We start from the raw sequence: 25220 nt of genomic DNA, 5'->3' as shown, positions 1-25220 counted from the left end.
CCATCACGGAGGAGATTTTCTTTCCCCCTGCCTCACTCCGCTTTACTATCTGTGCCCCCAAAATATTTATTTGATAAAGCTGCACTGTCTGCTTAACCAATTGCATCTTTCAAACTTATTTATGAGGGATGACAGATGGAGTTACAGTGCAGGGGAAGACTGAGAGATGGTGAGAGCATATTACCACACCAAGATGGCATAAAAAATTATTCTTTGATTATTGAGAAGGAAGAGGCCTCTCCTGGCATAGATAAACATACCCTGTTATCTGCTGCGCCTCCATTGTCCTCAGTGCAAGAGGAAGGACTGCCAAATCAGGGAAACATTATTGCTAATTTGCATTTATTCAGCTTATAAAAATGCATCTACTGAAGCTCAGAGGTCATGGAAGAATACTTATTTACAAGTCCCTTGGCAGAAATATTTTCTTTTTCATAGCATACATTTCAGTGGTAAGCAGCATCAGTGAAAGATTTAAACACTTCCTCCCTTTGAACGTTTAAACCTCTTTCTAATACTTACATTAGTTCAGATACCAGCTGGGTCACTTCCACGGGCTTTCCTGTACTGCTCAATCCAGATCCCCAGCCTTGCCCTTGCTCCAGCAGATCTGGATTTCAGAGCGCATCAAGCAACCCACCCACCCCCACCTCTGCATCCTCTTTGTGAAGCATATAGCTGCTCTCTCACCTCTCTTTAATCTCCAATAGCAGCTAGGATGGGAGCTGGAAAAGGGGGGCACTCCACGTATCATGAAAATATACCTTTCTATGGCACTGTGAACAAAGGCACTGTTTTAAATTTTGTGAACAAAATTTAAAATCCCCGAACAGGGTCAACCAAGCTCTGCCACCTTCCCTCACTAGGGCACGCAAAGCTTTTTGCGGTGCACCGGCAGGGAGGTGCTTTTGGAGAGGAGTCAGGCTTCCTCGGAAAGAAATGGAAACCTTTACCTAGCAAAGGAGGGACCCAGGAGAGCAAGTTGCACATCCCCACTGTTTCGCACGCCAAGCAGCTGAGCATCAGCCTTGGAGGCAGCGCTGGTTCATCCATGAGGCTCAGCAAGCTGACAAGAAGGTAGCTCCTCCATGTGTCAGAGACCTTAAGTTTAAAAGGAGGGAGGCAGTGAACTCAGGAGGAACAAGAAGCTCCCGTGGTGGGGCAGAGGACATACATGCAGAACCATCAGCTCAAGGGATGGACTGGCACTTGCAGCCCAGCTGTTGTGGCCTTGCCGGGACACCCCTGCAGCACCGTGGGGTGGCAAACGTGACCCCCTCCCTGACGAGTACAGCCCAGGCCTCCCACACGCTGGCTCAGACAGGCAATGCCATGGGTCCATCTTTAAAGGGCAAACACTGGGACCGATGCTGGGGGTGTCAGCAGCTCTCCCATCAGCATCTGCCCACAGCCATGCCATGGAGCACCAGGGCCTCTCACAGGGTGACCCCACTCCAGCACTGTTTATTTTATGTGGTTTCACCTTCATGGACCCACTAGAGCCGTGATGTGCGGGCGGGAAGGTGATGACTTCTGAGGTGGAAAAGCTATTTGCAGCGTGTGCCTGCAGAGAGCATCCTGCTGTGCTGCATCAAGCGTGGTGAGGTCTGGCGGGGAGTCACATCTCCTTCCTCTTTTGAAGGAAAGCTCCTCAGAAATATCAGGTTAAAAGCTTCCCCCCTCCCTTCCTTGCCACCAATGGCAATTTTGTTCAGCTATTCACCCTAGGTAGACATCTTTTCATGTAACTTAACATACTCACTACCTGAAAATAAGCTGTAGAAAAGCGCATTTACTTGACAGAATGACTTAAGGATGGTACGCAGGGGCAGCGTGCCCATTCATACTTTTGTTGGTACAGTCCTGACTCCCAGTATAACTAGCCTGGGCACTGTACTGGTGATGAGCTCACAGGGGTATCTGATGGGACTGCCAAAGCTGCAGTAAAATAACGCTTCCTTCCTGGCACACAAAGCAGACCGGCTACTGGACAGGGTGTCGGTGTCACCACCCTTGTCCTTGCCATTTCCAACAGCTTGGTTATGTCTGAGCATCCGTCCCCTTCTCCCCTTGACCGTGCGGGCAGCAGCCTTTGGTGGAGCCCCCGTCTAAGAAATCAGCAACCAGGAGCAAAGACTTTTCCAGAATTAATACAGGAACAGGTAACTCAGCCAGCAAAGCGTACACTATCTGGCAATATCTGTCAGGCACCAGGGCCCAATCTGCTCACTGTCGATTCATTCCCTTCTTTCTCCAGATGAAGTATTTCAGCTCCTTTCCCCAGGGTCTCTGTCCGTACCACATTTGGACTGCGAGCCATTAGCTACGCCTGGCCCAAGGGACACGTGGCCGTCACAAAGTGCTGCTGCAGCGTTGCAGCCCCTGCACTGGCACCACGTTAGCTTTTAGAGCTATTAGTTTCATCTTATTTATTTTGCAAGGCTCTTGAAGGAGCTGTTGCCAGATGCTCTTTCAGGTATGCCCTCAGCCCTTGCAGCAGACAGACGTTTCTGGCGCTGGGGTGTTCTCTCCTGCCTCCGTCAGCACCTCTGGCCAAGCTCCCGTGTCTAACCACAGCTCAGAGACCGCCGCTCGCCCCAGGCACCGCGATGACACGGCACACCAGTGCTGGAGGGATACTTCAACTGGATCTGTCTTTGTAAAGCAGAGCTGCCCCCTTGGGCAAGCCCAGCTCCTCCTGATGAGGGGGCTTCCCACCCGCCCCTGCCTGGCCAGCTCCCAGAGCTGGGGACGGGCAGCGCGGCTGCTCCTTCACCACATCCCAGAGCCTGGCCTCTGGTTGTCCACGGACCACCTCAGACCGTCTCCTACTCCCATGGGAGACCACGGCCATAGTACCGCATTGCCTCCAAGGACCAAAGATTTGCTTCATCTTCAGCCCTGTCCGGTTTTTAACTTCTTTCTCATTCTTCTTGCTAGAAGGGACATGCTGCACTTTTAGCCAGACAGTCTCTTTAGCCCTTTACTACCTAATCGCTGGGTTAATCACACACCTTCCCAGTGAGGATAAGGAAAGCTGCTTCTGCATTGCCTCCAACATTTTTTTTTTCTTTAAATATAAAGTCCCTACCCATAATTTTTTTTTTTTTTTAAGGCTCAGATATATAGTCAAGATCAGGAGTGTATCTGAAGGTACATGAAACTTCATTGTTAATCAGCCGATGACTTTGGCTGGGCTGACATTTTCCTGGCTATTTTTAGAGTATGACTCAGACACTGTGCTACAGAGCCTGCAAAATCCCTGTGGGCTGATACCACAGCCTCATTCAAAGCTGTGCTGAAGCATCACGCGAGAGGGAAAGGGAGTCAAAGCGGGCAAAGGCTTTTGTTCACCTGCGTTTGGGGCTCTCTTTAGCAAAGAAAGTAAACATGGGAAACAAGGTGTTACGGCAACGTAGTGGGATATTAGGAACTGGAAGGGAAATCCTCTTACCTGGCTCTCACAGGAACATTTCCATCATGCATTATCAGGCTGGCGGAAACAAAACCGGAGCCTTGCGAGTGCCCGCTCCTAGATGCGCAGCTGAAAACCCAGAAGAGATAATTTGATTTTTTTTCCCCCAGCCAGTCCTAAGGGTAATTGAAGCCCCTGCTTCCCTGCCTGTGTAAAAGTCCATTGCTCAAGTCTCAGCTCTCACCTGGTCTCCCAACAAGTTGTCTGGAAGAGAAGACCCACAGACCCAGTTAGTGACCCTGTTTGGTAGGGTCCAAGGATACAGGAGCTATTGGGGTTGGGCGGCGGGGGGGGAAGGCATCAGTCTTTTGTGAACTGCCTTGTTCTCGTGCTTAACTTGTTATGAATCACTTCAGAGAGGGCTGACAGGGATATACTTGGAGGCTAGATTTTGCATGTGTTTAAATCCCTGTGCAGTCTCTGAGACCTGCCTGTTGAAGCAGCACATCACTGGAGAAGAAGCTATTCTTGCCAGCTGGGTTTCTCTTATGAAGGATGATGCAACCTGAGCCTCCATCGATCAGCTTTAATGCAAGTCAAAAGTAGTCAAAACTTTCCAAGAATCAAATCCCTGGTTCCTGCAGTCCCGGGGTTTTATTTTTAATTTTTTTTTTCTTTCTGATAGCAGAAAGTACATTTGGTCTGAAGTACAATGGAAACTCTGGCTGCGTACTGGAAAGAAATCATCTAAGCAGTTATCTATTGCTTGGCATGAATGCCCTCAAGTATGTATCTGACCGGAGTGCAAGCAGGCAGCAAGGTATCTCTGTACCCAGTCTGGATGCAGGCAGCCAGGAAGGTCCGCGGGGACGGTGAGGCTGGGAGCCCACCCCCCAGCTCCTGAAGAGCCTGACCCTCTCTGTACTCTGAAAAAGGAAGAAATAAAAGCTATTGTAGCAGCATCCACAATGCTAAGCTGTTATAACGTCCTTAGGGAAAGGTCGAACTGTCTCCTTCCTATCGCCCGTCCCCCAGCTGTCACGCTCGCTCAGCCTGCTAATATCCGTCATCTGGGTTTGCTGGGCTAGTTATTATAGCAATGTATTAACTAGGGCTTGAAATGTAAGAAAGACGCTTTCAACTACAGCTCTGTGACACACCATAATTAAAATTAAGCATTTACTTAGTGCCACGGTGCTACTGATTACCCCCTGACTGCACATGGGTATCACCTGTACAGGTCCAGGCAGCCGCTAAGCCATCGCAGCCATCCTGCCGTGCTGTGGGTAGAGGCACCGGCAGGAGAGGGGCTGTTGAAAACACCGTCCCCCCTGCTGCCGCCGCCTTCACAGCCCGCACGGCCAGGCACCGCACCTTCCCCGCCACCTTGTGCTATCCAGGTCTCTAGTGCCTGCTCCCCCGCTTGCTTTGAGATGCCAGGCTGTTGGTTTTTTCCCCTAGCAGAAGCAGGGTTTTCCTTCATTTCTTACCCTGTTTCTTGGACATCTTCCGATTTTATTGCACGTATGACATCCCTACAAGCGCTGGGCTGGGAGGGAGCTGGCCGAGCCCATGGCAGGGGCAGCCTGCCTCCGAAGTCAGTGGCTCTACATTGATTTCTATCGATGGGGCCTGGCACTCAGCCTTCCTGAGATGTTACGAGCTACTCTAGAGCGAGACATAAAACATTCATAGCATGTGTAACTGGGCACTGCAGTAATATGCACGGATAGCAGAAAGCCTTTCTTCTGGGCCCCACCAGCTAGCAAGTGAGCAGGAGAAAGCCTTAAGCCTAAGGAGCTTGTGTTTTGATTTATTTTCATCCTATAATTACTTTAATTCTAGTTAGTACAACTACAAACGTTACTTGTGACACCATCATCTTATCCAGCGAATCCCACAGATCAATAGGACGTTGCATTATGGCATTTCCTTTCGTTGCTTTTAGGTTTCATATCTTTCATGCCTTTATATCAGGCAGGAGTAAGTAACTACAGAATTGTTTTCTGCAATAGTGTTTTACACATCCCTTAAGCTTCATGTACAAACCAAGTAACACACATTTTGATATCCATCTTTAATGGGGGTGGAAAGTGCTTTGTATCCTCTGAAATTTATGGCGCTCTGGGTGCTTCTTATGGCAGGTATCAGTTTTCTGAGGACTGACTAAAAGCACCCAAAGCACTGCAGACACAGGACTGAACACCAGCTAGCATGAACCCCGGTGTGACTTCCAGCCCCCCAAGCAGCCAGCTCGGCAGGCAGCCATGGCTCCCCTGCCAGCGGCAGCTCCCAAAGATGGGCTGCAAGAGGCACAACCCTCGATATACAGCGAGCGTCTTCCCTTGCTAACGTGCATCGCCAGCGCAGGTTTTGTACTGCATCCCTGTAGGGCAAACTTCCCCACCATCGTGTTGCCCAGGAACCTGGGCTTGCGCTGCTCTGAGCGTGCAGGCAAGCAGATAAGTGAAGGTGGACGATAACCATCACTGTGAGGGGCAGGGGGCTGCTGGGCCTGAATTTCTGTAGGCACTAACTGTAGAGAGATTATAGATTCCCCACAGCCAAAGAGCAAAGCTCTTCTGTGGAAAAAAATAATCCCAAACCAAAAACCACCCACCATACTTCAAAAGCTCATTCATATACACCCCAAACACAGAGAACCACCTTCTCCTATGCCTTTTTTGTGCAAAAACCGGGCGAGAGTTGCATGAGCACAGCCAACACAGAAAGGTGTTGCTGCAGAAAATAGCTCCTCCTGTGTGACCAGAATATGAACAGCTGAAAACTTGCACTAAAAGGCTAGAAGAAAAAGAAAAATGCACTGCAAAATACATCAAAGTAGCCATGCTGCCTTTTACCAGTGTTTTGCTGCTGGCTCCTGGCCAGGATACCTCAGAGGGACACCACAGAGAGGACTCCTGCCCTCTCCCTTCATGTGCCACCTAAAACCCTTTCGAGGGATTGTTCTCTGCAAAGGAAAAGGGACTGGGAAAGGCATTAGGAGGCCCGTACAATGCCTGACATGCCCTGTTGGACTGGTTTGGATGATGCTCATGTTTATCTGGTTTCCCAGATGTGGGCATCATCAGCAGGAGGCCTGACTGACAGGGGACATTTTCCCTCGGGCTGGAACGTGGGAGGAAGATTAACCCTTCCACATGGCAGCCCCAGGCTTCGAGGGTCGCCAAGGGGGGGTGAGCAACCTACAGAGGCTATTCAGGGCTCAGCCCTGACCAGCAGCCAGGACATATTCCCTGCTGAAGCCGCTGTGCATGCATAAATATTGCTGGGGTGTAAAGAAATGAGGAGGCTGTGTTGTCTGGTACGCCCAGGACCCGCGTGGAGGAGGTGGCTCTCCCCTCCCAGCTTGGGCGGGTGCACGCGTATGTACAGATGCTGAAGCAGCATCAGCAGCAGAGACAGAGGGAGCCCGCCTTTGTGTGTCCCATCCCAGAGGACCAGCATCTGCTGCACCCATCAGCACTGCCACAAAGGGAGATGGGTGTCCCGGAACACCTGATGGGTGTCCCAGCAGCCATGTCCCAGGTGATGCTGCTGGGCTCTTTGGTAAGAGCTGTCTGTCACAGCCTCCTTGCTCCACGGTGCATGGAAAGAGGGCTTTGCCTTCCCCCAGCGCTGCAGGGGGTCACTGATGCCTGGGGGCTTCCCTCCCTGCCCTGGGGCAGGCCTGAGGCCACCAGTTGAGCCTCCCAGCTTTCATGGCCGTTGCTCCCCGGCGCCGAGCTCTCCCTCCACACCGACTCCAGCCCCTGGGTCGGGCTGGAGCTGGGTCCCCCCACGCCAGCCCTGGGCCCAGCGGTGCTACTCCTCTGCAGCGCAGGGCAGAAGCCTGGCAGCTTTCCGGGATGTGGCACTTGCTAGCGTGGGTGCCATAAAGCTACAGACATTCAGTTACATTTTCAAAGCTCCTTTCCTAATTTTCTTTTCATAACTGTCCCCAGAGCACCCAGAAACGCTCTAGCATCCCTTGCATACACAAAGCCAAACGCTTGCATGAGATGAACATGGGGCTCTGCTACTGTCACAGGCTTGACCCACCATCACCTGGGCTTTCTGCACCTGCCCCTTATCCAAACCACTGACCCTGCCGTACAACTCTGCAGCCTCTTTTCCCTCCCCAGTCAGTTCACGCGCAACAGCATCTCCTCTCTGCCATTTGCACGTCCTGTCCCCTTCTTTCCTCCTCATGTCTTCTGCTTTGCAAGTTGGACTACAGCAGAAAAGGCAGTGCATATATCAGATTTTCTGAATATCCTGCTCCATTGTAGCTATTTTTAAGAGGCATTTCTTTAAGACATAACTTGTTTGCAGCTGTTTCCATGTGATGATTTGTTGCCACATGACAAGCTCAAAGTCAGATCAACACAAAAAGTTATAGCAGTAATGGAGAAAAGGCAGGGAAGGAGGGGAAATTCCCCTGAGCATCAAGACTTCTGCAGAAGTGAGCGATAAAGGAAATATAAGCATAACCTGAGGAACAGGAGGCACGATTGCAGCCTCACTGAATGGGAATCAGGAATAAAGCCATCAACACCTGTGCAGTTGTAACAGCAAACTGGCTCTGACCAAGATCCCCAGGCTGAAAAAATCATATAGAGGAAGGGAAATTTAGGGGACTCCACCTATTGTCATGTCTTACATGTTTGGGAAACAAAGGCACCCAGCAGGTCTGGCTCCTGCTGCCTGCTCCTCCATCAAAATATCCTGTCCTGTGGGTCTCTCCCACCGAGATGTTGCCCCAGCCCGAGCTACTGGGTCTTCTCCTTTGGCCACCAGTGTCCCTCCAGCAAGAAAGTCCCAAACAGCACCTCCTGCACAGCCCTGCTGAGCTTGCGTGCTCACAGCTAACACCAGTGGTCCAAGACTATCGATTCCCAGCTCCAATGGCTTCCATTAAAAAAAAAACCAAACAAAACAAAAACCTCTTCCTTAACACACACACACACACCCATCCCATGTACAACACCAAATCCTCCCTCCAGCCAGCTGAACCCCTGAGATCTTTATAAAAAAATGAAGTATTTTAACATGTTTCTTTCAAAAGTTTTTTTCTTTCTTTTTTTTTTTAAAAAAAAGGAGGGTCAGCAGTGTCACCTCCTTCTGAAGGGGAAAAAATGGAAGCATGGATGCTCTTTGAGCTTTAAACACTTTAATACAAGCTCTCAGTCAGGTCCTTGGAATAACTGCAGTTTCTGCACCCCTTGTTTGGTGTCAGAGGACCACAGTCCTTTGAAAGAGGGTAATAAAGTTAGTGAGAAAGGAGCAACAAGGATGACCACATTTACAGTAAAGTATTTAAAGCAAAAGAAAAGCATTTGACTCCCTGACTATCAGCAAGCATTACATAAACCAAAAGGCAGGAGTAATCTCTGTTTCCATCCAAATTAGAGAATAAGCAAGACAGATAATGTTTCCTAACACCAGCAAGAGTAACAGTATTTAGGAAGGTTTCTAGCATTACAGTCAGGGGCAAACCAGAGCAAGCTGACACTCTTCTGCGAGAAAGTCAAAATCATATTTACGCTCCACATGCAGTTTGTATTTAATGTGTCACTTGTGTGGAGTCAGACTTCATGTCTCGGAGATGGTCGAATGCATTTCTGAATTGCTCCATTTAACATCTCGGACATCTGAGGAGCGAGATTCAGTAGCATGGATTTGCTCCTTCGCTAGCGAGGTTTCATCTCAAGGGAGATGATCTCACCACTGCATAAGATTATTATCTTCAACACAGGAGAAAGAAACTCGTGGTCAGAGTGACGCTGCTTCACCATTGATGGAGTCTGGCTGCCAACAAAACACATGTACGGTGCCCAAGCAATAACTATCACCCCCCCAGCCATTTGCTGTTTCTATGCCCTTTATCTGAGGATGCACTCCGTTGGTTCACTCAACACTCCATCAGCGATGTGCCCAAATTAAGCCCATACTATGCAAGGATTGTCAGAGGTCCTACAGACCCCAAATTGAAATGGATTTGATGTCCTCAGGGCCCTTTAACACCAATCTGCCTGTGAGAAGCAATGTTGTGGCTCTCGCCCCTGCCCACACAGCCCTCCCACATCGCCCACCTGTAGCAGGAGCACCGCTCCCAAGGGCATTTAAGACATCACTGCTCCTGCGTGGACATTTCTGCTGTGGACTGCATCAGCCCGACCACCTCCAGTGGTGGATGCCTCCCTCTCTGAGCAGGAGGGCTTGGGGGAAGCCATCAGGCTTAGCAGAAGCAGGAGTGAAACCCACCTGCCTCCTTACGGCCCGCTCACCCCCCAAGAGCCCTCCTCTGCAGGGGGACCTGGGGAGGCACAGCTCAGCTCTGCAGCTGGCCCAGGGGAGTCACGGGCTGAGCAGGAGCCCAGCTCAGAGTAACACTCCCTCCTCACCCTGACAAGGAGCTGGCCACCAGGGAGTCAAGTCCCCACCTCAAGGCATTTTGAGGAAAAAAAAATTGCCTTTCAATAAGGGGTGCATGACAAACCCAAGCAAAGTGAAGGGTCCCAGGTAGCAAAGGTGCACTCAAGGAGCATTTTAGACCATGAGCTGGGCAGACCACTCCAGCAAGGGACCACCAGCTTCAGGGAAAAAATACATTTTTCCTACCAGTCAAAGCACAGGCAAGTCCTTTTGTCACACCCTGAAGAACAGCTGCCTAGTATTGCCCTGCGTCCTTTTTTTCCCACCGAAAAGAAGGCAAAGAACGTCCCTAAGGCACAGCAAGCAAAAGAAAAACAAACAAGCAGCACTTTCCCTTTGCAGGCTCAGTGGGTTTGCTTTATACCACCAGCCCCCACAGGCACTGCAACTGCCTTCCCAGCCGGGCGGGCATGCCCCCTCCCGCACACCTGGCTCAGCAGGAATGGCCTAGGCCGGCCATTGCTGAGGACTCATCACGTGCATCCAGGGAATTTTGGCAGCTGCTCGTATTTAGGACTTCACTGAGCATAAATAAATAGAGAAGGTTTTTTTCTCGGCACTAACGATCCATTTCAGAGCAGCTTCACACCTGAAAGTCAGTCAGGGTCAATTTTCCATAAGAAAATCCCCTTCTCTATCATCCTTTAGGACAATTATTTTAAAACCACCACTCTCATCAAAACAGCACTGTAACACACCTTTGTGCGACTCTCCTCATCCACTCTTTGGTATGTTCTGACTCTCACACCCCAGTCAGGCTGAAAGCAAAACTCATCTCCTGCCTCCCCAAAGCTCCTCCGGAGCTGCCTGGGTGTGAACAACCTCCCCTGCTCCCAGGCAGCGCTGCTGGGAGAAGAGAGTCGCTGCCAAGCATCTCTCTGCAGGTTAACGTGCACCGGGGCTGGGGGATGAAGTACTTCAGACCTTGAAGCTGTACCGCCAGCCCGTGTTGCACCTTGTGGGCATGAAACTCAGCCTGGATAGGTGAGGACGTTGGCTGAGGCGATGAACGGTACTGAAGCAGATCTGGATTTCGGGTGAATTGTGTCCAGTTAAAGGTTTCTGTGTGCAAATGGGGGTTTCTCATGGTTGGGCTGGAATGGGATGTAAGATCCAGCATCCTGCGATGGGCATCATGCTCCAATTTGGGATTTCCCCCCCTCAAAGCCCCACTCCCGTTTGAGTGCAATTCCCCATGCAGGGCGACAGACGGATTCATAGCCAAAGCCATGCCAAAGTAACCTGCTTTTAAATGGCGTAAGCGCGTGCAGAAACAGAAGTTCAACTGATTTGCTTTAAAAACACTCCTTTAGCTGAAGTGTCGCTAAAATGCGCCATCTCCTTCAGCCGGGGGTTGGGCTGTGGTGGGGGCCGCAGCGCTGGTCTCCAGCCCCGCTCTTGTCCCTGTCCCGCTGCTCACCTGCTGCTCCAGCCACCGTCAGCAGATGTCCTTGCTGGGCTTTGCTTTGTTTCTTCCTGCCCACGAACCGGGGTAGCAGCCCTGCTCCCCGCCGCCAAAGCTGCTGGCTACTGGGCCAGGCGGACGCGCCAGCAACCACAGACCCAGCTGCGCTTACGGCTTTCCTGCAGGTACACGCCGGGTGACCGGGGGACCCCTCCACGCGGCTGCCAAGGGCTCATCGCAGCCCTTCAGTGGAGTGACCCCCGGCCCTCGGTCACCGTCCCGCAAGGTGCTGTGCTGCTCCGGCACCTGCCCACTCGTGCCCCGGACCTGGAGGGGCTCGTCTGGGGCGACCCCCGTGCTTCCTCACGCCTGCTGAGAGGACAGAGAGCTTTTCCCCACCGATGCGATGGCCACGGCGGGAAGCCCCACAGGGCTCTGTCCGCTTCATCGCGGGGGGGGGGGACGGCGGGGAGCGCGGGCGGTGCGCAAGGGGAGCACTCAAGGACGAGCAGGGAGAAACTCCTCAGCGGTGCCTTTCACTCGTTTAACGCAATAAATATTCACTAATTTAACTCGATAAATAAAGACAACCCGGCCGGCGGGGGACATCACCACCGCCGGGCGGGTGCCCTCGGCCGGCGGCCCCCGCCAGCCCCGCGGCGCCCGGGCGGGGTGCGGGAGGGGCCGCGCACGCCCACGGGTGCCCGCGCACGCCCACGGGTGCGCGCCCGGCGCCGGGCGCTGCATTTGCGAGGCGGGGGAGCCTCCTGCTGGAGAGAGACGGCGAGGGGAAGGCGCGGGAGGCAGGCATCCCTCCCCGGGGGCGATAAATGCCCGCTATCGCTCATTTTTTGGCACCCTTCCTTCTCGGCCACCGAGGCTGCCGCCCTGCCTCGCCCTCCCTCCCCTCTACCCCCCTGCTTTGCCTCCAGCAGCTGAGGCTTGGCAGAAAACACCAAACATCACGACCATGCTAACAGGGCGGGCTGGCACCCCCGGGCACCCCCGGCCGTTGGGGAAGGCCCGGGGCGCCTGGCTGGGGTGCACCGCCCGCACTCTGGGTCGGCGCACGCAGGTAACACCCGAAACCCGTGGGAGCTGGGAGTGTTTCCCGTCACGGCGCTGGGTGATACCTTGGCTGTGTCCCTGCCACGGGGCTCGTCTCCATCCTCCCTTCCCGGCGTCGTGCTCTGGCTGGGACCCCCCACGCCACACAGCGAAGGAAAGGGAGCGGGGCCTGGAGAATGGCAGCGAGGACGTGCCGAGCACGGAGCCGTGTCCCGCAACGCACGACTGCAAGCTCGGGCCCTGCAGCCGGGAAGTGTTGACACCGCAGACCTCTGCAAAATCAGGAGCGACGTGGAGCGGGGGTGACTGCCCTGGTGTTACTCTTTTGTGGGTGTCTGCTCCTGGCCTCGGTTGAGTCAGATGCCGGCTGGGCGGGCTGCTGGTCTGAGCCAGTGCAGTTGCCCCAAGCAGGGACAGAGGAACAACTTCATCTGAGCTATGGGCTCTGACAGACGAGCTTGAGGGCTCTGCCAATGCATCTATGGCATTACCGCTCTCAGATGGCTGCTCTGTTCCTCTACCAGGAGCTACCGTGCTTCCTAGCTGGAGCAGGAGGAGGGACATCTGCCTGGGCTTCAGCCACCACAAGTCGCTGCTGGCCTCCCTGTGCAAGCCTGTCTTTGCTCTCAGGTGAGAGGATGGACTACAAAGCCAAGCTGCTGAGATGCAGATGGATGCCCAGAGGAGCAATGTGATGGCCTGCAGCAGAGGGTAGCCCAGGGACATGAGGGTGGTGACACTTTGCCCGCGTCCACCGCTGCCAGGGCTTGCCAGCAGCTTGTTTGCACCGGGATCAAAGGCTGAGAAGTGAGTGTGTTGCAAAATTACACCCTCACTTACTGAGCACTGATTTCCTATGGCTTATCTATGATAAATGCACCAACGCATTAGATTTCTTTTGGGCCATGAAGTCCTCTTATTCCTCCGTCTAGGATACCCCCCAGACCCAATCTCCCCATGTTACAGAACTGCCTTCCTGGAGTGGTTTTTCCAGGGTGGCTTCCCAAGACCCGGCACAGACGACTGCGGCTCCCCTTCGGGCACCGTCAAACGTGCAGCACAAGCTTGCTTTCTTTCCTAGCACAGTTTGGGTATCACGGGTCAGAAGGGGCCCCGGGTCATGCAAATCATTGCACAGTGCAACTCTGGATAAATACCCTTTGAACCCCGAGTCGTCTCCATTGACTGTGATAGGTCTGAGGGTCACCTCCTTGAGTCACAGGAGTGAATACAATTTTCCTTATTCCTTCTGGAGAAAAAAAAACCCAGAGCGTAGAGCAGCCCAGCTTTATTTGTGTGTTTTGACCAGGAATGAATCCCATATACAGTAGAGCAGAGAGTGATGTAACCCAAGCCCTAAGTATGCGCTTGCATCCTGGAATTAATTGCCTTATGCCCCTTGTTATTTATAGCCCTGATGCCATTCCCAGCAGCTCCACGCTGCGTTACTTCTGCTGCGCTACTCCAGCGCACTGCCTCCCGCCAGATCCGCAGCACCGGTGGCAGCTGTGTTGTGTGTGCAGATCACATAGCAACTGCGCACAGCTGCCTGCCAAGGAAAACTGGCCCCGCTCACGCGCTCCCCTGGCCAGTCATCAAATGAAGGCAGAGAACAAAGCAGCAGGCAGGGAGGGAGATGCATGGGGAAGAGCGAGACCAGATTCCTTGGCTAGCAATACCTAAAATCTCCCTCCGAAGGCAGCCAGGATTTGTTTTGGTGCGGAGGGCTTCTGCCCTTGGAGCAGGGCTGGTGGGATGGGGAGCTCCAGGCTGTGCCGCTGACTGGCTGACACAGGTTGGGAAGGGAAAAATAATTCCTGGCGTTGCTGATAAAGCCACGTTAAATCACACGTGGTTTTCCTGCTCTGAGCCGGCTTGCTGCCCCTCCATCGTGAACAGCAGGAGCAAAGTTGGGCGAGGGCTGGGCGCATGGGAGCAAGGAGGCACGGGGGTCTGGGGGAGCTGGGTGTGATCTAGCCCACGGCTGCTGCCTTCCTTGCTCCTGGGTGAAATCTGAGTTAGTGCCCCAACCGATTTGGCACGTTGATGCCTTGAACGCACCGCTGCGGCTGGGAGAGAGAGGCATCCGTGCTGGCAGCACCGGCCAGCAAACACGAAACATGGGCCAGGATGGGGGCAGGCTGGGCCCCCGTGGCAGGGCTGCGGCTCGAGCTGGGATTTGGCCCTCCTTCGGGGATTTCTGTCTGCCTTCTTTTGCATCTACTGGAAAACTTTTCTTTAAGTCTCTTGGATTTCTTTTAGGCAGGATTTTTACTGTGCCTCGAACCCCTTGTAAGCAGCTGTGCTGGTTTTGGCTGGGATAGAGTTAATTTTCTTTACAGTAGCTAGTATGGGGCTATGTTTTGGATTTGTGCTGAAAACAGTGTTGATAACACAGGGATGTTTTAGTTGTTGCTGCACTGGTCAAGGACTTTTCAGCTTCCCATGCTCTGCCAGGTGCACAAGAAGCTGGGAGGGGGCACAGCCGGGACAGCTGAGCCCAACTGGCCCAAGGGCTATTCCATACCATATGGCGTCATGCTCAGCATATAGAGCTGGGGAAGAGGAAGGAAGGGGGGACGTTCGGAGTGATGGCGTTTGTCTTCCCAAGTAACCATTACGCGTGATGGAGCCCTGTGTTCCTGGGATGGCTGAACACCTGCCTGCCCACGGGAAGTAGTGAATTAATTCCTCAGTTTGCTTTGCTTGTGTGCGTGACTTTTGCTTTCCCTATTAAACTGTCTTTATCTCAACCCACGAGTTTTCTCACTTTTACTCTTCCGATTCTCTCCCCTGCCCCACTGCGAGGGAGTAAGCGAGCGGCTGTGTGGGGCTTACTGGCCGGCTGGGGCTAAACCACGACAGCCGCACACCTATGCAGGACGGCATGACAACCCCTCGGGCTCTCCCATGGCCCCCCGCTCCCAGGGACGCGGAGCAGTGGCCGATCGGGCGAGGGAAGAGCAGCCTGCTGACCCCTCACAACAGCGGTGCAACTCCCACTGAGGCGTGGCAGAGCCGTCAGCTTTTAAAGCTATTCTAACACATCACGCCCAGCATCTGGGGTGAGGCTGCAGCTCTCCCTCGGGGAAGTGGAGGCATTTACCTCCCACACAGCCCCTGCTTTCTGATCAAAAGCAGCTGAAGGATAGCGGGGACCAGAGCAGTGGCTGGGGCTGGAGTGGTGGCACGGAGGCCGGGCTGCCACTCGGGTCCCTTCCCGCTATAGCTTCTGCCTCCGGTGAATGCCAAAGTCTGCCAGCGGCTGAGTTCAGGAAGAAACAATCAGCAAGTTTCACATATCAGGAAATGCCAGTTTTACACAGTCTGTTAGAAAATATGTACGACACAGTAACCAGATTCGTTTTATTAAAAAACTTGCCATAAAATTCCTTGGAATTCACCATCTTAACTTTGAGAGTTGCAATATTTTACTAGTACATAATAACACAGTCTCACATATTTACATTATAATCCTCTATATAACAAAAATAGCCGTGTTGTACTACTGAATAATGCTTCCAAATATTAGCCTCAACATTTCAGTACTTCCCCCAGCTGAGTCACTGTCCATGCTCTTTAGCATTTACAGTATATAACAAAGCAAGAAGGAAAAAAAAATAACAAGTGTGTGCCTCATGATTTCAGGCAAATCCCTTTAAGATGGTAGCTCTCCGACTCCCACATTTTTCAAGAGAGATAAAGTGCATTGGAGGGGAAAATGTATTCGTTATAAAATATCAGCAAAGAGTTAAAGTATATTTGCAATACTGTACAGAAAGTAATGCTAGAAAAAAAGGCTCGCTTCACAAACTGCTACTGCACTGTTTTGTCAGCAAGTCACAGGTAGCAGGGGGCAAAAAAAAGCTAACTACAAGAAAAAGAACTGCCTATGCAAATGCCACTGTGTGATTTTGCCGTGGTCTTTCGCTAGGTGTTTCACAAACCAAAGCGCAGCTGCCTGGAGAAGGGAACTTTTTTTTTTTAACGTGGAGATGAAGGGTCGTTCCCACAGTCAAAAGAAACACAACGTGGTCAGCCTGCAGAAACCAACTGCCTTACCAGCAAAACAACTTCAGTCAAAAATAGGCTCCCATCCTGAGGGACCTGCAGCGTGGGTGTATTAAGGTGAGTGTGAGTGTCACGCCGTGAGTGTGACAACCCTGTCACCCCAGCTTGCTAGGGCTGGCCGCCCCGCTGGGCAGGGGCAGGGGGAGAGGCAGGGCTGAAGGCCTCCCAGTAAATCCACGCCTGCTGTCCAGAGCAAGACCCATTACCTTGGCGAATTTCACTGGGACAGACCATCGTCTCCGAACTGGAAGTTATTTTGGTAAGCTGTGCATCGATCCACATGGTATTTATTTTGATCGGGATTTTTCTTCCCTTTTTAACGTTGGCATTTGCTGGTATGGCTCTGCAGCGTGTGAAGAGACACGGCTGGAAAAAGCTTTGGAGCCATCACTGAAAACCAGGATACTTCTGCTCTGTTCATGAACTGCGTGCAAATGGGATGCCACATTTTTTTGGTTTGCATATAAACTACTCTAAATAAAAATAATTCTTTTCTGGAAATGGATGGAATGTATATTTTGACAAGTACAAAACCATTTTAAATGTTCACTAAATACAAGGAACATCTTGCTATAAAAATAACAGACCCTCCCACCCACTGTCCCCTCTTTACATTTCTAATTATAAAATGGTACAGTCATTTCAGGTTCCTAACATGAAACAAGAAGTAAGGATGGTATTACGTACACATACAAAACATTTAGATACTTGACATCTGAAATACCTGTATACATTCAGAGCAAACAAGCATCTTGATCTTGCTATTGTTTTTAATGCTACACAGGACTGAAGAATCGGAAAACAAACAAAAAGGGAAAAAGCTATTCCCCCCCCCCCCTCCATTCACTCCAGAAAGAAATAACTTCCACCAATTCACAATTAAAATAGTTGAGAGAGGCAAGATTATTTTCAGATGGAAAATTCATCCGTTGGCTTTTCATCCAAAATCCGCAACATCTTTCATTCATCTTTCTTCTCTATTTCTCCCTTTGAAATATAGCTCCTGCTCAGAAGGTTTTTTTCTTGAAAAAGAAGTGCCAAGGAAGAGAAAGGGAGCCGAGTGGGTTTCCAGCCCGGCGGGGGAAGCTGCACGGGAGAGGGCAGCCTTCTCCCTCGCTCGCCATCCCAGCCCACAGCTGCCATCTGCTACGCAAACAAATCCAGACTAAAAAGTCCATCTGGCGTTCTTCTTTCAACTGCGAAACTATCAATTAGTTCAGGTAACAGCTTGGTAAAATAAAAGAAGTGCTTGTGTTGGATCAATTGTCCCTATTTAAAAAGTCTGCTAAAACAACACCTCCACCCTCAGTTTCCCTCGCCCCTAAAATATTTCATGACATTGTTTTTCACTGCTTGCGTTAACCAAGCCGATTCATTTCTGTCACGCTGGTTGTCCCATATATGCTCACACATTTTGCATTTATAAAACAAATGAGTCAATGCTCAGTGTTCTTCAATGAAGCAGCAATCCTGGTCAGCACTGGTTATGAAGAAGCTTGGCTGCCCTGAATCTGCCCAAACCCCTGGGCCTATCTTTCATTAAGCCCTTAAGCTGGAGTTAGGCTGGCTCCTTTCCCCCGTGCTGAACCAGAGCAGTCCAACCTGCTACAAGAGATCCAGGCAGCAGAAAATGCAAGAGAGGAAGCGGCACAGCGTTAGTCTGATCCCACGATCTCCTTTCCTTGCAACAAAGGCTCGCGCTAGAGCAAACATTTGTGAGAGTGGCTGGGAAGGAACAGGCTGGATTTCTCTGCCACTTCAGTCCTGCGAAACGGATGCATTCCAACAGCAAACCAAGCCCTCCCTCTTCTGTTTAGAAAGTCAGCTTGTCCTGGCCCCTATTCCTAGCAGACTGGTAACTTTGGCCCTACAGCAGGGATCTACAAGGACAACAAATGGTTAAAAACATCCATTATTGCTAACGAATAGAAACCAATAAATGGCTATTGGTTTGCACAGCCTATAAATTCCTATTCCTGGCTTATTTCAGACTATATGCTTAGTCATGAGCTTTTCTACAGACAGAGACCACGAAGGAATGAGCCTCTTAGAAACAAAGCCTGGGAGATTCCCAGCTGCCTGGGCTGAAAGGCATTTCCCGCTGTTACGTATAACCTCTATTGTCATTTCAGCAGAGACCAACTGTCACGACAAGGACTTGCAGTCCAGAGATTTATATATAAAGACTTGGGCCCCGATCTTTGCCTTTTAATCACAGAATCCGCTCAAAGGACTGTGGCATATATTCGAAGGAAAAAGTTTGTAAGGCAAAACTCTGGAAAATCTATACGCTGACTGCACTCCAGGTTTAACAAGAACAGCAAATAAAACACACTTTATGTAAAATCTGTAACTGTGCTGTACTGATGACTAAAAGTACATAGAAGTGTTAAGTGATCCGCAGATATACCTGCCAGGGCAACCCGTCCGTATGCAAAGGTCTTCTGAGCTAGACATTTTTCAAATTGGACAAGCATTTCTTTTTATTTAGCAAGGGGGAAAAGAGGGTGGGTTAACAGATTTGATAACAAAAACTCTGGATCCCAAAATGCATATGCTTTGAGAAAGATTAAATTCAGAGCTGGATCCGTCTCTGGTGCTTGGGTTCATTTCGTTAACAAAATAACGATATATCCCAAACGAGTCATTCAACAAGAGACAAAGTACTGCCCTTCTTGCAATGACTTCCTCTGGATCTGATCCAGGGGTCATTAGTGAGATCCGAGGGACCTCTTATCATATGTGATTTCAATAATGTTTTTTTTCAAATTGCCTCTCTAAAGTCTTTTTCTTTAGTGCCACAGCCTCCCTCATATAAAAAGTCTAAAAATAGCAACTGCTTCTGTTTTAACTACAATACAGTTTCCATAGTCATATCAATGTACTTTTATATGCATACATGGCAATTTAATTCTATAGAATGCTTAAAGAATGAACTGCAGTGCTATGATTGTCCTGATCCTGGTTTTGAGGCTCTAAAGCAGTCAGAAAATATAAAAACCCCAAACCCTCAGCAAGTGCCAGATCTGTATCCCCACCAGAATGGGTCAGCCGTGGGGAAGGGATGCAGAACTGGTGCCTTGCACATCTGCACGCACACATTAGGTTGGTTGCGAGTGCAAAATGCTGCCCGTATAATTTTTTATGTGTCCTACCTATCCAACAGACCTTTGGGAAGGCAGTTTAGTGAAACCCGTGAAAATCAACGGATACTCAGAGCGCAGCCTCTGTCTGCCCAAGTTTCATCCTGCAACCCAGCCTGAGTGAAGACAAGCCTCACCAAGGCGAACGCTTCTCCCACCTACTCCTCGCTCACGGAAAAGAAGAGAGCCTCAGATGACAGGACAGGAAGGGCTCGGAGAGACACGAGATCAGCTTAAGGACAAGAGCGCCTTTCTCAGAGAGCTGCACCGTCCTCTGGCCACCAGCCCCGTGAAAGAGGCAGCCCCTCTGTCCCCGCCACACCGGGCTGGCAGCGGGCAGTGGCAGCCACAGCAAAGCCGCCCGCGCCGTGGGTGGGCAGTCATGGTGCGAGCCTGCAGAATTATGTGCATGAGCACTTGTTCGTCAGAGGGCACCAGAGGATTTTGTTTTTTCCTGGCTGCATGCTAAAGGCTGCTTTCCCTTCTGAACAGGCAGTGCTGTGTCCCCGGGATCTGAATCCCACGTATTTAATGCTGGAGCCCAAGCTTAGTGGGCAGCAGTACCGAGGACTCACGCCGTGCTCAGGATGGGACTAATCTTGCCCAAAGCTGCAAATGGGGAGGTTTAATTTTACCCTGTGAGGAATCCCAGTGGAGAGACCCACGTAAGCAAAAATGTGCATGGGCATGCAGATCTGCAGAATTAAGGCTTTTATACATGTTACAAACATACATCTGGGGGTCTTAATATTTATGAAGCACCTCAAATTCCCAAGGCATTTCACGGGTTATATATACAAAGAATATTGTCAGCCAGGTCCTGCTTTAGGGAAACATTTCCATTTGACACAGGGGCTTAACTATGCTCATAGAAGACCTGTTGAAAATAATGTGATTTTGGTACAAGTCCAAAATCAGTTGTCAGTGCTTTTCTGAAGAAGGACGGAAGAAAACATTTACTTAACTGCTTTTCTAAGTTCTGGCTTCAGTGATGTGTAACCTGGCTTTGCACTCTTTATCACTTAACAGTGCTCAGAGCTGTAGAACACCTGAGGACAGGGAGGGAAAAACATCTTTCCTGAGCGAAACTGCAGGTAGAACTGGGAAAACAAAAAGCAGAAAGACTCCTGAGCCAGATTTGCTAGGATGCCTCTTTTGAAAGACCACAGTATGGTGATATGTAAAAACGTCTCACCCAGCCTAGCACCCTGCCTCTGCCGGGGGCCACCTGTGGACCCCGAGGGACCACATCTAGTATGGGATACTTCGGAAAAGAGCACGCACAGCGCGATCCCTCTCTGAAATCCTTCACTAACTCCTAGAAATACAGGCAGGGTCTCAGCTACCATCTACGTGATGCCCCTTTGAGCACAGCTCCCTTTAATGATTTTGCTGGGCAAAGGACCCAGTTCAGTATCAGCTGGGAGTTTCACCTCCTGCCTTGCTTGTCCACAGACCTCGCTTGCTCTGCTGTGCTGTGGGTGACTCTGCTATGGCAACAGATAATTGGCCAATCTATCCACTGAGACTAACTTAATTAAGTTTGCAAAATAAAATGAAGACTTTGTGACAGCTCCTCTGAAACCCAAAGAGTTTGGCCAGGAGCTTTTGTTTGTGTGCTGGGCTACAGCGGGTGCATGTTAAGGGATCACTGACAACTTGGACGTCGTGTTCGTGATGTTCCTGTGACATGTAGCACCCAGGCTCCAGCGCTAGAAAAGAAATTGTACCAGTGTGTGTACTTTCCGTAGGGAGACCTGACTGTGTGTAACCAGCTTCCCTCTTTCCCCTGCAGTGATTTGAGATGAATTTCATTGCTGCGTGAAGGGCCAGTATTTGGTGTAAGCACCACTTAAATCCCATTTCAGCATTACTTCCAGAGCTTAAGTGGAGCTGATGCGGTACCTTGTGCAAACTCTCTTGTGTAGGGGTGAATTTCAGCATCGGTTCCCCTGACGCTGTGGGCCTTTCCCATAGCAGCAAGGAATAGAGAAGACATTAAAGAATAAGGAAAATATGATTACAGAACCACAAATATTAGCAAGACTGACCTAGCTGCACCCTCTGGAACGATCTCTAACTTTCCTTTTAAACCAAGCAGATTTCCAGCTGCCTGTATCTCTTTAGATGTCCTTTCAAATGTCTTCTAAAAATGTAATGGCACATTTCCGGATCATGGTTTTGAAGGATGATTAGGCTGTGCTCCTTTGCCTCAAAGTTACCCTGCAATTTAGGGACTAAGAACATCAAAAAAATTAAGCTATAAAATGAACTGAGTTCTAACTGGACCGAAAAGCATGGAGTATAATTTTTCCTTCTTCCTGTACTAAAGCAGCAAGTTGGCCAAAATTTTAGGGATAGTTCTAAATACATTTCTTCCTGAAAAAGATCTGACACACCAAATTTGGCTGGAAGTTGGTTTCCACATGGAATGAGTAAATCCACGAGGAGATTAAATGCAGCAAGAACCCCAATAGTTGCATTTTGAGATGCTGCCATGACACCGTTAAGTCAGAATGTTTGACCTCTCCATGAAATTTCCATGCAAGATGAATTGTTGATTCTATGGACTTACTCGGGAGGCAGTGATGTGATTCAAATCATCTGTCAACAGAAACCATTTACTCTTGTATAACAGTAAGCTAAAAATGCTTCTTCACAGTTGAGTATTTTGACTGAAAAACGAAATCGTACACTGAACAAGTAACAATAAGCTTTTCCCTGGAAAGCAGAGCTCAGGATGAACTAAATAATCATCACACGTCATTATTATTTATGTGTTTTGATTTATGTTAGTTCTGTTTATTTTCAAATTCCCTCCCCTCCACCCAAAATATTTTGGTATATATATCTATAGACAAATTGCAAGTATTCCATTATGTTTGCGACAATGTTGACAGGGACTCCGGAGGGCAACGAACCACCTGAACTCTTGCGTTCGATAACAAGCAGGCAAAAACTGCTGTCAAAACATAAGAAGCAAAACTCACTAAGAAAAAAAAACCCAAACCAACCAGGAAGTAAACATTTCAACCCGCTGCCTCCTGCTTCATTAGCAATTTCTGACACTGATATCAACATCTCCAGACCCTTCCTAAGAATAGTCTTGTCATCCGCGTAATGCACAGCTGTTAACGAGCAGCCTCTGGAAACCTCTCAGACACTCCTTTGGCCTACCAGTCAGATTTTGGTCTGGAAAATTAAGAAAAGACATGATGTTATACTAGATTTTATTTTCCAGCTACTGAATTGTGACTTGAAGGAAGGCCATTAAGGTACTGGCAACAGCTAATAGCATAAAATATAGCAAAGGACTACAAGGACGGAGTGAAGCTTTAAGCTTTTCTTTCTCTCCTTCAGACTGTAAGATACTTGTCTAGAACAGAGCTCTAAGTAAAAGCCAACATAATGCAATTTTAACCCAAATCTCAGAATGTCTGTTAATTCAGAGCTCTCTTACAAATAAAGGCCTTCAGAATATACCATTTCCAAGACTCCCACTTCATGAAAGTGGGCTTCACATTAATGTAGGGTGCCGGTGCACCATCCTTCTGAAGCCATGTGTACTTCATGCAGAAACAACAAGGCAATGATAAATCCTGGAGTCAGATCATGAAGTGACCAGTGAATGGGAATTCAGATGTCTGGATTGAACTCTTGAAAAAGCTGGGGTCAGTCAACAAAAACAGAGTGTCCATCCATAACAAACTAAAACAAAAACCCATAACAAACATATGTCTTTTCAAAAAAAAGAAACAAAAACCCAATCGAACAAGTGTAGAAAACACTCAAGCTGTCATTTCAGTTGCGTATTTATGAGCCACTGAAGAGTTACATGACTGCTCTCAAGCACGTGGGTAAACTGGAAGCGTTCATCTCCCATGTGAACAAAATGAACGTGTACAGATGATGAAACTGCATCCAGGCAGACACAACTGTTGCTATTGCTTTTCGTGACCATCTCAGAATGGAGTGTGCAGGAGTGACAGTGTTCTGGAGGCATGTGCATGACTGGTCCAAATCCTAGAAAGCTGACTCGGTCCCTCCCTGTGACCCTCCCCTGTAGTTTACTGTTGGATCTCTGTTTGTTTTTCAAGACTTCACCTCTTCGCAGTCTTGATCAGTGGAAAGCTCCACATCGGACAGTCCAACCTCCATTGCCATAATCAATGAAATATCTGAATCACTGCTGACTGCTGGCTCCTGTTCATCTGTGAGGGTAGAAAAGACAGGAAAAGGGCATTATGGTCATGTCTTTCTGTCAACGTATTACTATTTTTTAGTTCTGCAGATGGGACTCAGAGGTTTCTCCACCACTGAGGTTGTGCTTAGACTCCAAACTTTGCTCTTATTCAGTATGTGTCTAAAGCATGTCAAAAATATCAGAAAGTTCAAGCCATCAGTAGTGAGAAACACAATGACAAGGAGCCTGGATGGGTAACATTTTCTTCTCCTAATCCTCCCAGGGCTCTCCATCCAGGTCCTTCATCTCCATGACCTTCCTCCCACCGCCTGAGCACCTCCCTCCCCGTCCCCTTTCACTTCCTCAACCTGGCATCATCCTACTCTCCCCACAAAGGCAGCAAGGTAAGGACAAAGTCACAGGCACCTAGTGGAGCAAGTTGGCCATCAGGAAAACGTTTCTAACAGGAAAAAAATCTGCCCAAATCCTCATTAGGTGACGGAGTCTCTGTTAGCAGAGACTTTTAAGAGGGTGCTGGGCTAATGTCTGGAAGGAGCAACATGAGTGTCATTAGTTCTGCCCTAGGGCTCAGGACCAGGCTACCTGCCTTCTCAGGTGCCTTCTCTCATCCTTTTCCAGTCTCTTTTCTGTTCACCCTTTCCTCTGATTTGAAGATACCTTGTAGGTTCTTGATCCAGGCCAAAGGGATCTACCTTGATCCACCATGATCCCAGATACTGTAAGAGTCAGATTATTGACTTTTGCCAAACTGCAAATCCCATCAAAACTACAAGTGCAGGAGGAGTAACTTGTTTTTGTTTTGATCCCACAGCACTTACTATGTGTGTATTTAGTAGCAGATAAAGCCAACAGATTTTAAAGGACTAAAAGCTAATTTTATTTCAAGAACAATCAGGAGAAGCAAGGCACACTGGATCTCTGGGGAGATTTTCAAAGGCACAAAAATCCCATAGGTGGCTGAGTCCCTGAGATAAAAAGTGGATGGTTCATATTTTCAAGTGGTTTAATTACAATGATGATATTTATACTGTAACAATACAATGTATTTAAATCTGTGGCAGTTTTTCCTTTACATATTTTATTTTTCAGACAATAGAAGCAGAGCTTGATTGATGCTAAAAAGTCTAAAAGTTGAATATCTAAGAATTAATAAGTAAGAAACATTACAGAGGAGCCAGGAAAATAATAACTCCTCGCAGTTTAATTATTCACTTGAAGCTAAGTAAGCACAATTAGTCTCCTCTCAAGAGCTGCATGATTTTTAAATCTGTTTTAGAGAAAAAACATGTATTTACTTGTGCTGGGATTAGACCTCATGTTCTGCAGAGAAAGCTTGAGTGGGTCTGCATTATTCAAACTGAAAGAGCCAGTGCTTTCCTTTACAACCCTTCCCAATTTTCACTGTGGATTATTTTTATACTTTCTTGATTGCAAGATAAATAATTAATGCACCCAGCCTCTTTATATCTGTATATT

General features: G+C 49.2%; 1 protein-coding gene across 3 annotated transcripts in view; it reads right to left on the bottom strand.

Moving 5' to 3' along the window:
- The window catches only part of RNF150 (ring finger protein 150), a 149426-nt gene that overhangs the window by 3402 nt on the left and 120804 nt on the right, over window positions 1-25220 (bottom strand). The window contains exons 7-9 of one of the 3 annotated variants that reach the window (XR_012042599.1): window positions 23645-23751; window positions 3455-3544; window positions 954-1101 (exon numbers count right to left, since the gene is read on the bottom strand). Coding sequence is in view for 2 of the 3 variants with exons in the window: in XM_072862096.1 (XP_072718197.1) it covers window positions 22721-22732; window positions 23645-23751 (119 nt within the window). In the remaining variant the exon portion in view is untranslated. Of the gene's footprint in view, window positions 1-953; window positions 1102-3454; window positions 3545-17007; window positions 23752-25220 lie in introns of those variants that run through there. The other 2 variants (XM_072862096.1, XM_072862095.1) reach the window with 2 other exon arrangements.

Source organism: Ciconia boyciana, chromosome 5 (assembly GCF_034638445.1).
Source record: "Ciconia boyciana chromosome 5, ASM3463844v1, whole genome shotgun sequence".
Taxonomy (NCBI): domain Eukaryota; kingdom Metazoa; phylum Chordata; class Aves; order Ciconiiformes; family Ciconiidae; genus Ciconia; species Ciconia boyciana.
Note: the sequence above shows the minus strand (reverse complement) of the source record. Positions and strands in the feature narration are given on the sequence as shown.